Source organism: Pezoporus occidentalis, unplaced genomic scaffold (genome assembly GCF_034315485.1).
Source record: "Pezoporus occidentalis ecotype Australia unplaced genomic scaffold, CSIRO_AGI_Poc_V1 ctg145, whole genome shotgun sequence".
Classification (NCBI taxonomy): Eukaryota; Metazoa; Chordata; class Aves; order Psittaciformes; family Psittacidae; genus Pezoporus; species Pezoporus occidentalis.
Window position 1 is genome coordinate 975,368 of NW_026913263.1, and position 14,272 is coordinate 989,639.

Consider the following 14,272-nt stretch of genomic DNA (forward strand, 5'->3'; position numbering starts at 1 on the left):
GCAAAGGCCCACCCACCAGTCATCAAATCTCATGATCTGATCAACTCATGTCACACACAGCATGACAGGAAAGGAAACTTTGGCTCTATTAATTTTGTGGCCTCCCAGCCATGCAAGCTATCCTTCCCTGCTCAGGCCATCCTGGAGTTTCTTTGGAACTTATTTGTGTTTGTTTGGGCAGCACCTTGGAAAGGAGAAACAGGCATGACATTTGTCATTTCCTCTGCATGGAGGGAAGCCTTCATGGAAGGGGTCCAACAGTGAGAGCACACTGCCCTTTCCCCATGTGAGGGCCAGGAAAGACAGCAGCTGTTTGACTAGCACGCTCCTGCCTCAGGATAAGCAGAATTATTTCACACCTGATGTGACGTGTTACAAGCGGCACAAAAGCAGCATGGGAGCCAGAGGTGGGCAGCTTGTGGAAGGAAGGAATTTGTAGGTCTTTCACTGTGGATATTTGGGTTTAAGTCATAGCGGGAAATGTCTTGGTCTTCTCTATTCAGAATGGAGCATAACAAAGAGTGCCTTTGCTAGGACAGAAAGACAGCTAGTGGAAAAGCAGCACCAAAACATCCTCTTGGGAAAAAAAACCCTTCCTTTAAGAACAGTTTAGGTGGCTTTTAAATTTGTTTCGAAAACCTATTGATTTTGATAAAAGTTCCTGTCAAAGCTACTTGGAGCAGCTTTGTTTCTGGCAGTTCAGAAGCTCTCCTCTGAAACTTCCAAACTGTACATATTTTATCTCGGAGGTTGTTACCCCACAAGCAGGGTTATTACCCTGCTCGAACGTGACAGAAGCAGTGAAATATCTTATTACTTTTTAGATCATTAAGATGAATCACTGCTTACTACAGAATGAAATGTTACCTGCCTGTCTAGATGGACATTCCTGGGTGTTGTAATGGCAGTGTCAGACTTTCATTGCATTGTAAACAAGGGACTTCTTGATCTAGAGAGTAGGAGGATATGTTTCAGTCATATTAAGCAGCAGCTGTTCTAATTGATTAAAAAAAGGGAGGTGACTAACTCTTGGGTTTTCTTATACCTATATATAATATAGGTCACATACTGTGACCTGCTACCAGTCTGTCCTTAGCAAAGGAGCAGTAAGCATAAGCAGCGCAACAGCTTACAGTGGATACAACCGAAACAGAAATCCCACAGCAAAACATTTCTAAAAGCCCCAGCCTGGGACACAAAGTGCTCAAAAGAAATGTGAAAGAGAAATAAGTTAATTCTGATTCAATGGGGGGGTGGGGGGGGAAGTGGGGGTAGACACAGGACACCAAACAGGCTTTACAGTGCCAGAGCTTCCCAGGAAATGGCAATTCTGAGTTAGGCTGATGTGCATTAATTCTGAGAAGCTTGAGTAGGATTTTTTGCCAGGACAAAGTCCAAGAGGCTCAGGATGGAGGGAATTCTGCAGGGATCCACAGCACAAACAGAGAAGTTATGGGAGGTCAGGCACAGCTGGGTGTGAGAATGAGCCAGGGCTGAGCAAAGCTTCAGTGGAGGACTAAGGCACTGCCAGAATAGAAGAGCAAGGGAAAAAGGGGTTGCCTTCACTCTTCTGCCCACTGCCTGCAGCAGTGCAGCAGGCGAGACCTCAAGAGGGAGAAGTGTAATGGTCCTGTGTGGAACATATACCACTACCCATCCATACATGGATGATCGAGGCTCTATGGGCAAGTGCCTGCACCTTCTCAAGGGGTGCTCAGGGAAAGGAACGCCATCCACCACAGATGGTGCCTCCCTTCCTGCTTTTCCGGAGCTGCATTAGCAGAGGAGCGTGCCAGCAAGCACCACCCACCGCAGAGGTGGGGTTTCCAGCAGTTCTGTGATCAGAACACCAACAATGGGCCACAGGGCATTCATCCGGGTGCACTCACCTTTAACTTTTGTGTGCATGACTCATGACCATTCCTGCTCATGGCCTCAATCCTGGCCCTACTTAATAACAAAATGACTTAATTACTACATTAAATACTTAATCTAATACTTGACTAATTTCACTAAATGATTCGGCTCCCACAAGCTGCAAAGGCCACCTCTCCACAGACAGAAATTTCACTCTCCAAGTGTTTATGCCCCTTTTATTTCCCACACAGGCAATGATGGATGGAAGAGCCAAACTAAATGAGTAACTAACTATGTTCTTGGCTTTAGTGCCAGTCAATAGGGCACACAATGAAGCCATGAAGCAGAACAGATGATGTATTTCCTGGGCTTATGGACCTTACCGTGGAGTTTCTTGCACGATTCAGGATCTGCATCACGTGTGTGTTGTGATGCTGAACAAAGCCTGCTGTCTGCTGACATGAACGAGACAAAAAACTCACTGACCTGGAAGTTAAAGTACAAAATCTACTTTCAGCCTGAGTGCCCGTTGCCCATACACATTAAATGAAGAAGCCTTGTTTGAGTGAAGTATGAGCTTATTCTGCTCTTCTCAAGCAGAGAGCACATGCCAGTGCCATGACTCCCACGCCGACAAACCCCAGGAGCAGCAAAATCATGTGAAGGAGAATGCAAGGCTGAACTGCTTTTTACATCAGGATGTTTCAGTCACAAGGTTACTCTCAGTTATCTAGCATGGAGAAGTTTATCAATGCAAGCCAACAACGTTGGCAGGGGGACAGTTACACAACAAGAGACTGGCAGGGGAATAGAGTACTGAAAGCTTAGAGATGGAGCAACCTGCAAGCAAAGCTTCTAAGCACTACAGCAATATAAACACACCGTGAGCTGCAAAGGCTCAGCAAAGGGCTCCAGAGAGGCGGCAAGCCCAAAGTCAAAAGCTATGGCAAGAAGGTAACTCCCAGGTAAGTGGCAGAGCAACATAGAAAAGGATAAAAGATTAACAGCTTAACAGCCTCCAGTCCCTGTAAAGGCTTAAATCAATGACTGGATGCTTGTTTCACAGAACACAAATACCACATATCACCAGGTGAGCCAACATCAACCCAACTGGTGTGAGTGGGCTGACTCCACTGAGGACAACAGAGCTGTAGCAGCTTACTCTGGATTTACAGCTGGAACATCAAACCACCACACAAACCAAAGTAATTAATCATAAACCAAATGACAGGCCAGGAATTTTATAATAATTCAAGCCTTTTTCAACAACCCAAGGAATTGTGTTCACATTCTTGACTGTCTTGGATGAGTATTTCAAATAAACAGTGAGGATTTTGATGGCAGAAGCCACTCTTCCACCAGCATTGCTGGGTACTGCAGCTCTTGCAGCAGCTCAGGCTGCCAGGTAAAGACTCCACTGCACAGGCACTGTGCTGTCACACTGATGAGCATGCCCCACTGTGCACATGCTATAGGGTATATACAAAACACAGGAGATGAGCTAACCATCAAGAAAGGAGCAGCAGCAGGTGGGGAACTAAAATTATAGGCAGCAGCTAGCATAAAGTGGAAATCAAAATCTTCCATGTAAGAACTGCTGAAGACATACCACTAGAAGCAGAGTTCTGCCTCTCATATACTCCTATCTAACTGTGCAGCTAGTGTTGATAGAAACTCGGGCAGTGGCACCTTTGTGACACTGAGCAGTGCTCTGCTCCTGATCGACAAGGCTCCTCAGAGTCCTGTGACCCTGTTTGCTGTTGCTTGCCCATTGCCCATGGTCCAGCAGAAAGCCATCCACACTGGAGAAGGGCCTCCAGTAACGCTTTAAAGTACAGACACTAAGCAGAGATGCTCAGTCTGCCTCCTGTATGAAAGTCCTCAGCTCCACACTTCCACTTATCATTTCAGAGAGGCAGGAACGGTAACCATCTCTGTCCTCCAGTATACCAGGGATTGTCCAAACCCATGGATTAATGCAGCTGGGCTTCGAGCCTCCCATTAACAGCATGAGATACAACCGCAGTCACAAGCTGTGAGGTCCCTGCACTGAAGCTGTTTGACTGGCACAGGGCTAGAGGTTAAAGCCCCCCTTTGCAGCTGTGTCAACACTGAAGCCCTCTGTTGGCCCGAGCTCTTTCACTGGGGGCTGCACCCTGCCGTGCCCCCCATACAGCGGGAAGCGGTGGCAGGACTGTTCTCCAGCACAGACGCAGCTAGGCTGGGACACAGCACCATCTGCAGGGCTCTGCCAAGGACCAAGCTCCCACCAGCTCCACCGGGAAGGCCAGCGTTATCCTAGGAGATACTTCACACCTAGTAACTCTCCAAAACAGAGACCTGAGCACACAAACACAGCCACCCTCTTCAGGGTCCTAGCGCAAAACAAAGCGCTCCTCTGGCAGCATCACTTCAGGAAACAAATCAGTGTTTTGATACAGCTCCAAAGACCCAGGAAATTCCCGGAAATTTAAATGCATGTCAGATCCTAGATTAGGTAAAGTGATGACTGAAGCACCAGCCTTGTGTGGCTCCAGGAAGCAGCTACAGCCTATGCCTCTGCAGAGAGCTCATGTGCACAGCACAGCGCTGGCGCCAGCCGAGCCTCCCGCGCACAGGCACAAGGACAGCACAGGCACGGCCCAGTGCTTCAGCCAGGGTCTGGCAGTGCCTCTGGTTCCTTAAAACCACCAGCCCCAAAAAGCTCTGCAGTGCTTCTGTACCAAAATTAGCCTGGGCCAATCTGCGTAAAGCACTGCAGAACACATTGTACTGCACCGGCGCATTCCCTCGGATGCGAGAATGACAAATCCAGCCTCTGGGGAGGAAGGATAATTTTTCTCCTGTCTTGTCTTTATGAGAAGGTCAGCAGCACCATGTGATTTTCCGAGACATATAAGCACTGCATAACGCAAACCCACAGAAATGCAAGCATTTTTATTACTGCTTCAGCTATAAATATAGGAATTTAACACTTGTCCTACTGGATTAGACCAATAGTCTGTCTCACAGGGAAAGTGGGCTGCTCAGAGCTTGGACAAGTGACTGATGCTTCCCAGAAAAGGCACGCTGCTTTCTGCAGCCCCGCCACCAAGAGGGACATCTAACCCCAGCCTGCTGTAGGGAATCAGCCTACCCCTTGAAGAATGCAACATGATGCTGTTTCACACTCTCACAAGCCAGTAAACCACCCAGCAGAAGCTGTGCATGTTGCTGCTTCATACACAAACATTGCAAACACCCACAGGAAATCTGTGAACTCAGTTCTTTCAATTTTTAAACCAAGTCTGACAAACTGGTCTTAAAAAAAGACCCTAAGCTACTATTTAAAAAATAAACCCCTAAAAATCCCCGAACCAAACCACCTTTCTGACTACAATCTGTACTCTGAGCTCTGACAGGCAAACCTGCCAGAAATCAGCTGCACTGGAACTTTATTTCTAAGCCTAGAACCATGTGCATTTTAACTGAACTTGTGTTAGTTTTCTCCTTCCCTAGATTTCCTCCACTGTCTTTAACCAGGGCAGGTACTGCAGATCAGAGAGGCTCGTAACTTCGAGTAAAGAGTGTTTGGGATGTGGGGAACTACTGGGGCTGGGGTGCACAGAGTGGTGGGGACAATAAACACAGTGTGAGTGGTAGGATGGGTGAAAGGCCACTCTGTGAACAGGGTGGGCAAAGGATCCAGTCAAGAGACCTGAGCACTGGTACATCAGACAGAGCTTGGGTCTCTGTGGAAAAGCAGGACCAATGTTTAAGAGTTAAAGAGCAAATGAAGGAGTGCGGAGTGCGGGGAAGGGACCACATCTATCAGTGCTCATGTAAAGTCCTTTGAATCTGCTGCAGCCTCCTAAACAGATGCAGTTTGCTGATACATCTCCTACCCACTATTTTGGCTATGTACTGAAGGTTCAGCCTGGACAGAGCACCTGATAGCCCCTCCCTGGTGCACACAGACAGCAGAGGGCACTGCCTGGACACCTCCACCCCTACCCAGTGCTCACCTCCACTGGCCCAGCAACTGCTTCCATCCAGAGTGGTGAACCAGATCATTCCATTTACTTTCCTTCCTTCCCTGGCTAGCTATGGTCAGTAAGGGAACTTGTAACACTGGAAACAGCAGTAACAATAAGCAGCAGCTTGAATTTAAAGCTGCCATTATTTATAATGTGGACTGTCCATTTCAGGGACTTCTCTCACTGTTGTTTCAGGCAGCCCTGCTCTTGAGTCATCCTTCCCAAAGAAACAGATCTCAGCTATTACCACTGGTGTCAAGAGACTGGGTCCTACTCCAAACTTGGCTTGTTGTCAAATTCTGTACAAGCCATTTCATCTCCTGTTTTTCAACTTCTCCATATGCACAACTGGATTCTGGACTTCCTTGTAAAGTCTGGCACTTAAAGGTCTTACACGGAAATCAGGCATCTCTATTACTATCAGAAGCAAGGTGCAGGTGTCAGATGTTTATTGAGGTCTGCCAGCATGTTTGCAAATGTAACTGCACTGCAGTTCTTGTAACGACACTGATCTGAAGCACTATCTTTATTACAGTGTTTAGACGGTTTCTGGCAGCATCCATCAAGTGTCAGGTGCTGTGGTTTCACGTGGTGTAACCCGTGCACTGATCCTTCAATGGCATGTCACTCAGCAGGACTGAGAAACAAAAGCTGCTTTGCTGTTGCAGATCTGCTCCGGAGCATAAGGATCCTGGAATAGAATAGAGTTTGAAATGTAGAGGTTACTCGGGTCCTGGTATAACTGCAAATCCACGGACCAATACAAGGCAGAGTTTGGACCTATCATCCAATCTGGTCACCTTCTACATAAACTTATTTCCAGGCAAAAAAAAAACAACACAAAAAAAAAGTGAAGTTCTTTTCAGGTGAAATGGGTGATCTGACATATTGAGAAGTTGTGTTTTTATCTGGAGCTCTGAACTCTTCCACTGGGTAGTGAGATTAATGAGTCACTTTAGAGAGCAAACTAAAAAGTTTCACGTAGCACCCCGAGGAAGGTGAAACACTTCTACATGCTCTGTTGAACTTCTGGCATCTCTGGATGAATTTTGTATCAGGTCTGACACTGCATGGAGGAGTCAATGCATTATCAGAGAACAGCAAGTTGAAAGGGACCTCAAGGTTCATTTGCTCCAACCTTGCTTGGTAAAGCATGGCCTAGACTAGATGTCCCAGCCCCCTCTCCAGCTGAATCTTGAAACTGTCCAGTGTTGCATGAAGTGGAGTTTTGGTTTGCCACGCAGAATTTCCAACAATCTCTTCAGCAAAAAGCATGCTGCAGGAAGTTATTTCTGGTACAGTTGTCACCTGCTTTGTTTTTGGATGTGCAGAAACCTAGGCCTGTGGAAAAAAGAATACCAAAGCTGTCTTAGTACGGAGAACATGCCTCTACCTCCATCCTGTAAAAGCAGCAGTGATAATAGCACCAGAGCTAGTCACCCCATCAGAAATGCTCACCTGCATCAGAACGCCTGCCAGGTTACCTCAGGATATGAGAAAGTTGAGATACTTGAAGGGATGCCCTGTTTTGTTCAAGATTGGCTTCAGCTGTGGACTTTCCTCTGGCTGAGTTCATTTAATACATCAGGGTGTGGGGACATAATGTACAAAGGAGATAGTCCAATACCCAAAGCAAAAATCTGAAGGTAAAACAGACTTACTTGCCACAGAAGTCCTTGTGAACGGCACAGAGGACAAGTAGTAAATTGGGGTGTGCCTGTAGCCAGTCCTTCACCATATCTGGGTGCCTGGGATCAACTTCCAGAAATACACTCCTGAAAGGACAAATGTGGGAGTAGAAAATGGGGAGATGCACACACTTAGGTTGCTAAACTGATAAAAATTAAGGTCTGTCTTTCTGGAAGACTCCTACCAGTGCAAGAAAGGAGAGGGCAGCAAACGCACTGCAGGCCACTAAGCCTAAATCAGATCATAGCTGTCCATGTAAGATGCAGACTGGGGGGAATTCTCATGGTGCTCCTGTGTTAAACCCTTGTATGGAGATGTAAGGACCCCTTCTGAACCCCATGCAGAGATACCACCAGCTCTGTCTTTCTGAAGCCCCCAAAGATTTAAGGCCAAAACGAGGTTTTAAGATACAAATGCATCAACACTGAGCACTAGACTGGCAGCATGAAGTTTCATCATGTTATAAGCAGGGTGACATCATGTCCCAGTAGCAAGTCATGAAGTATAAGTTAGTACACGCATTTTCCCACAGTAAATATCTCCATAAATCACCTACAAAAAAACCACTGGCAGTCAGCCCTACACAAAGAACTGTACAAAGGAGAGTGCAGCAGGGATAAGGGAACTAATGAGACAAGCTCAGTTAGTGCACCAGGACTAGCCCTGGACACTGCAGGGCTATTTCCATCTCTTCTCCAGCTGGACTTTATGACACTGGCCCATTTCTGAATCTCCACTCCCATGATGAGGCAGAACCACCCTACCTTACAGGCACATGGAGATGATGGAACTGGTTACAGCCCGTGACAGTGCAGCAAGATATAAGCTTAACAGGCAAAGAAGAGAGGCCAGGCCCCAACCATACTCTCTCCTAAGAATTCCTAAGAAGTCCCACACCGAATACTCCATATAAATTCACCAAACTAACTACAAGTTGGGCGTGGATCTCATTCCTGACCTTAAAAAACTTCCACTCTTCAACAGGGGCTCCATCTCATAAAACAAGTAAAAAGGGAAGGGGAAAAAAAACCACCCCATGAGACCAATCTCAGTTGCTGGGAAGTTCTGAGGAGCATCTTCTATTCTCATGGGCATGCACAGCAGGAATTAATTCTTTTGCATGCATTATGCCTCTCAATATTTCTGTTCCTCTTCTCAAAACAGCAGATTTTCAATGACCTCTCTTATGCTGGTAAAATGTCAGGAATCTTTCAGCAGAATATGTGAATGCCCTGGCACAACAGACTTTTCAGTATCAGCATGTTGATCTTTAGGCACAAAATGGATCCCACATGAAAGAGAACAGGAACAATTAGTCTTGAGTATTAGCCCTGGAGAAACTTAACATTTAAGAAACTATCTCTGGCTGATCTTTCTCCAGCATTGCATCCTGGCACAATAAACAAGTTTCCCCTAATTAAAGGGTGGGAGGGAAGTAGAGATCTACATCCATTCTCAGAGAGTTCTATACTACTTCTATTTCAATCAGTTATTCAGCTTAGAAAGCGTGCATTGTTTTGCACTCCCTCTTTCTCTGCTGCTCTCTTTCATGTTCTTTTTGTTGCTGCTTTGACCTTTAAGGACTCCCACTTCACTAATGACTATGAAACACCACCACTGGTCAAGGAAGGCTCCCTTTATTAACCAAATCCAAGCTAATTTTGCTTATATATATGACATTCTAAAAATTGGTATTCTTAAATGGGGCAGGGAGGGACATTTCTGCAACTCTTTTCCCTGTTCCTTCCTGTATGAAAAGAACACAGAAGTTGTAGAAGTGAATGGACAAAAGACATGAAATTCAAACAGAGAACAGTGCTTACCCAGAATCCTTCAGAAGAGAAGGAGCCAAAGCCAAAATTGTTTTGATGACTCTCATTCCATCATCTCCCCCATCCAGTGCATCAAGGTCCTCATAGCTGGTGGGAATAAGAAGACATTAAGAGCAATTCATGTAGCATGAGGCACACCCTTAAGGATGTGCTGCCCCAAACACAGGTGCACCAAACACACCTGAACTCCAGTACTCCTACAGCAGGTGACAGCACTCACAGCTTTGATGTAAAATACAGAGATTAAGAAGGCAGCTGCCACGAGGCTGAGAAACTCCATGTTGAGCACAAGCAGAAAACACCCCCTGAACTCATCCTGAAAATTACAAGCCACCTGCAGGCAGGGTCACACAGTTCCAGCCTGTGGATCTGTTCCCTCTGGGCAAGCTGGACAGGGAAAGAGCGGGTTGTACAGGACGGGATCACTTGCTTTATTTCAACCATGCCAACAACCAGGCTGGGCTGCCCTCTAACCCAGCAGAGCAAATTAGGATGCAGAAAGCTCAGCTTTCAGAATCCGCTCCGGTGCACATCTTGTAGAGAGGCGGGTGCAGGCCTTTGTCCTGACATGCATGACGATCACTCCTGAGGAAGAACCAGCACACACAAAGCTGTTCCACACCCCAAAAGAGCTTATTCATGTTTGTGTGGGTTTGCTTGCTTAAGGCAATCATTGGGATGAGAATGGGTCGCAGCATTTCCAGCCAAGCTCTTTTCCATCACAAAATGCTGCTCAGACTGCTTGTACTTTCTTTCATAAACTCACACCAATCATTAGAAAAAGCAGGGAAAATGTCCTGAACCTGTTTGGGATCAGGAGCCTGCTAATTTCCAAGTGTGTGCTTTTTCCATTTTTCTATGTATTTAAAATGCTTTGGTACTGTTACAGACCTGTAAGCAATATCAAAGTAACACTGCATTATTATGTACTATAGAAACACACCTACACTGTGTACGTGTATGCTACATTTGCATGTTTCATGTGCAATTGTGTGTAGTGTAAGAAAGCAGACAGAAAACCTTGCTTCACGGAACAGGAGAAGAAGAACCTCTTTGTCTGATTACCGGAGGATTTCTGCATCCAAGGAAGCCATGTCTTCATGGAAAACATATGGGGGGTTACTGACTATGAAGTCTACAGGGCCCCAGAGTAGCAGCTGCTTGGCGGAACCTAGAGAAGAAAGTAATCACAACCAGCTCTCAATCACAGCAATCTCCCCTGTAAGCTCAGTGCCAAATCCTGCCAGGTAACTGTCTCCAGACACATGCCCATGTGCGTTTGGCTCCTCTTTTCTCTAACAAAATGTTATCCTAGTTCTTTTGGGGACAGCCTGGCCTGCTCATTGTCCCACCTGGAATGCAAGAGTGATACAAAGCTGAGCCCAGGCAAAGTTACCCCGTTTTCATATCACAGCCCAAGAACACGTTACAACTCACAGGACCTTGATCCTGTGAAGCTTTGTGCCCATCTGGTTATTAAGCAACAACCAGGACTTGAGAGAGCCCACAAAGAGCTAAGAGGCAGCTTAGACTAGTTGTCAAGATGCTTTCCTCTCACCAGAGCTGCATAAGGAGCTAACAAACAAAAGAGCCAGGCCCTCTCAGCAGTATCAACCACCCAATGGCTTGCTCTTCCTTGAGCAGACAACGCTCAGCTCGCTGTGCCCATGCTACTCTCTGGACTGACACATACCAGCCCCATGTGAGTGGGGACCTGTCCTCAGGCAAGCCTCTTAGCCGGGCATTTAATCTAAGCTAAATATCTGGGTTCCCTCTAACATCAACACAGAGACAAGCACACACATGTTTATCTAAAGCATCCATGTCAGCATGGAATGAATTACACTCTGTTTATATTTGCCTCTCCCCAGTAACAGTAGAGAGCACCTGAACACAACCTTTGGACACCTAAAACCAGGAATCTTCTGATGTAGGCAGAGACTTCTCTCAGCTGAACATGTGGCCTGGAAATCTCCAAAGGGAAAAGCTTCACTGACTCACTTCTTACTAATTATTTCTCCATTAACTCGAACACCCTCCTGACGCCTGCATTCCAAAGGGGTCCCATGGCTGTCTCTCATGCCTCCTCTCCCATCAAAGTAAAAAGGGAGAAAGACAAAGGGGATTATAACAGTGAAAAGAGTTACCGTATGAAACATCTTGGTGGAGGACATGGATCCTCTCCTGGAGTTGCAGCCTGTAAAATTCCAGATGCAAGAACAAAAGGAGAAATGATTAGGAGGAATGTTTGTGTGGGTTCATGAACAGCACATTCTAGGAACAGTTCATTAAATGTCACATCTCTTATCTGATCCATGTATATCCTACCCCACCGACTGCAGCTGGATTCCTCTCAAACCACAAGGGAAGCTTAGGATGTGCTCTTTGCCCAAGGAACAAAATTAAAAGCAAAGAGCATGCTGTGCTATGTTAGTGACAGTCCAGAATAACCAGAGTTAAGAACCACTTGAGGGAGCAGAGCCACTAGGAAGGACAAGGTCAACCTATAGTTATAGATCTGTCCTGGCTTCAGCCACAAGATGTTTGATACAGCAGCTCTGAACATCCAGCCACAGCACAGGCCCCAGCAGCACCATTCTCACTAAACCCAAGGTGATGGTGCAAGGAGGATGCTGAGGGATACCACACTAGCACATCAGAGGAAAAGTGCTATTTGAGTGTGCAAGTTTATATGTAGAGAAGCAATGCCAGAAACAAGCACAGCAATAATGATGAAGGGAGCCAGAGAAAGAAAGGTTCAGACTATACTCGTCCTTAACCTCCTAAGTGACGTACATTCCTACTACCTGTTACCTTGAGTTTCCCAAGTTCACAGAAAAGGATAAGAGTAGTTACCACGAAATGCTTTGAAAACCCATGGAAGACAGACAGCCTGTAAGCACTATTGCTTTATTTAGGCTGCTGCCTTTGCAAAGCACATTCACAAGTCAAAGAATAAAACACTCAAGTAAACACAGGCTTTTTTCTTAATTCTTACACTTTAGGAGTTCAACCAACTAAACATTCTCTGCTTTCCAGTGGTGATAAACAGGAACCACACGTCCTCATACTGAGGACTCTTGGTCTTTTCCAAACAACAATTTACAAAATATGGGTAAGGTGTGGGTCTGTACCTATGTGCGTTCTCCCTGGTGAGATCCACAGCAGCCTCCTCTTTATCCATGGCTATCACCCGGCTCTGGCACAGGAAGAAAACAAACCACCATCAACAAGGTTCCTGAACAGACATGATCTGCCAAAAAAGACAGGCAGGATAGAAACTGACAACTGGCTGTTCATTCCTGGCTCATGAGGAACGCATCTCAGTGCACTGAAGGGATCTCGAGTTGCTTCTAGTAAGGTGACAGAAGGCACTCTGCAACACTGACAGCACCCTACCAAAACAGGCTCCTGACCAAACCAAAGCTGACAACAGTGGAGTCACACAGGCTCACCTAACATTCACAGCTCGTAGCATGTGAGATTCAATACTGGCTAGTCTGCGTAGACACAGATTAAAGGAAGATCTCTAATGCAGACAGAATCCCTTCCAGCTTTAATCTAACCACTTGGACAGAGGTTCTGGTATTTTCCATCTGATACACAGACACCATTTGTCTAGATACTCCACTGAAGTCCTTGCACCACATTCACTGCATGTATTGACTGCACATACCTGACTGTGTGTCAAGTATTGGAGAGTCCTCTAGTGTAATTTAAGATATAGCACTACACGGTTAGAGATTGGTTTGACCTTCCACTCCACCTTGGGCTAAGTGCAAGCAAAGGTCTGACGTGGTGTTGCTTTGCTTAATGCTTTTTAAACACAGATGTTGGTAAGTATTTACATGGAGAAAGCGTGCTTAAAGAAGCTACTTGTCATCTGGAGACGATGGTGTGACTGGCCATGATTCCTGGAGGGATTAATTTCACAGTCTGAGACTAATACCCACACACATGAAGCTGACCCTTACGGTGAGGACACAGCTGACTCCATAAGTGAAATGTTGTCATTGTTTTCTCAGTACCCTACTGCCAAATTCTGCCTCAAGCATTACGGAGATCACACAGAGTGTAAGCTCCACTTAGCTGTCTGTGTGGCTACCACTAACTAATCAGTGAAGGCTCCTTATTTCTCTGGGCAGAGCTGAGAAAGGACTGCTATCAGTAACAGGGACAGACTGACACAGCTCTTTAACTTAACAGGCAAGGAAAAAAGTGTGAAGTACAGCTCAGGAAATCAGAGTTAATTACACTTTGAAGTCATGAAGCTCAACTATTAACCGTATCAGGTCACTGGGAGGAGGAACAAAGGCATCAGCCTCTAATTTTTACACACCAAGTCTTTCACTTCTGCAGGACTAGGGGCTGGCCACAGCAATTCTGTTCATGAGAACAAACCAGCTGGTCTGCAATTCTGAGAAAACGGGAATATTTTTCCCTTAACCACATGTGATGAGACCTTGGATTCACTTCTCTTTCTGCTTACCAACAGTATCTCAGTAAGCATGCTATATGCCACTATAATCAGGGCAAGAAAGCCTTTGGTCACTCAAATCTCAGTCCCTTTTCTGGTCTTTTCAGTCTCTTCAAAAGGTGTGAGTTGTTATCAGGGAACAAAAAGGGGTTTGGTAGCATACTATGTGCTTGTCATATCAATCCCAAGTACTGACATTTCTGTGGTAATCCCTTCCCTGTATTCATTTAGTCTTCAGTCTCCTAGAGACAAGATCTTTCGATTCACAGAAGGGTGATTTTTAGAGATGACTGCCCCATAAATTTGACTAACAGAGTGTGTGCTCATGTCTCAGCCCCTCTTGTCCACAGCCCAGAATATCAGTTTAAACCAACACTCACCAATGCTTCAGGCTGGGGTGA

The 14,272-nt window shown here is 45.8% G+C and overlaps 1 protein-coding gene across 3 annotated transcripts in view; it reads right to left on the reverse strand.

Annotated features, from left to right (window-relative positions):
* Positions 1-6,305: 6,305 nt before the first annotated feature.
* HEMK1 (HemK methyltransferase family member 1) overlaps positions 6,306-14,272 on the reverse strand; it is a 28,704-nt gene continuing 20,737 nt past the window's right edge. For all 3 annotated transcript variants that reach the window (XM_062610201.1, XM_062610200.1, XM_062610202.1), the window contains exons 5-10: positions 12,529-12,593; positions 11,542-11,591; positions 10,460-10,565; positions 9,386-9,481; positions 7,535-7,648; positions 6,306-7,214 (exon numbers count right to left, since the gene is read on the reverse strand). In XM_062610201.1, coding sequence (XP_062466185.1) covers positions 7,178-7,214; positions 7,535-7,648; positions 9,386-9,481; positions 10,460-10,565; positions 11,542-11,591; positions 12,529-12,593 — 468 coding nt within the window. In that variant the 3' untranslated portion in view covers positions 6,306-7,177. The remainder of the gene's footprint in view (positions 7,215-7,534; positions 7,649-9,385; positions 9,482-10,459; positions 10,566-11,541; positions 11,592-12,528; positions 12,594-14,272) is intronic.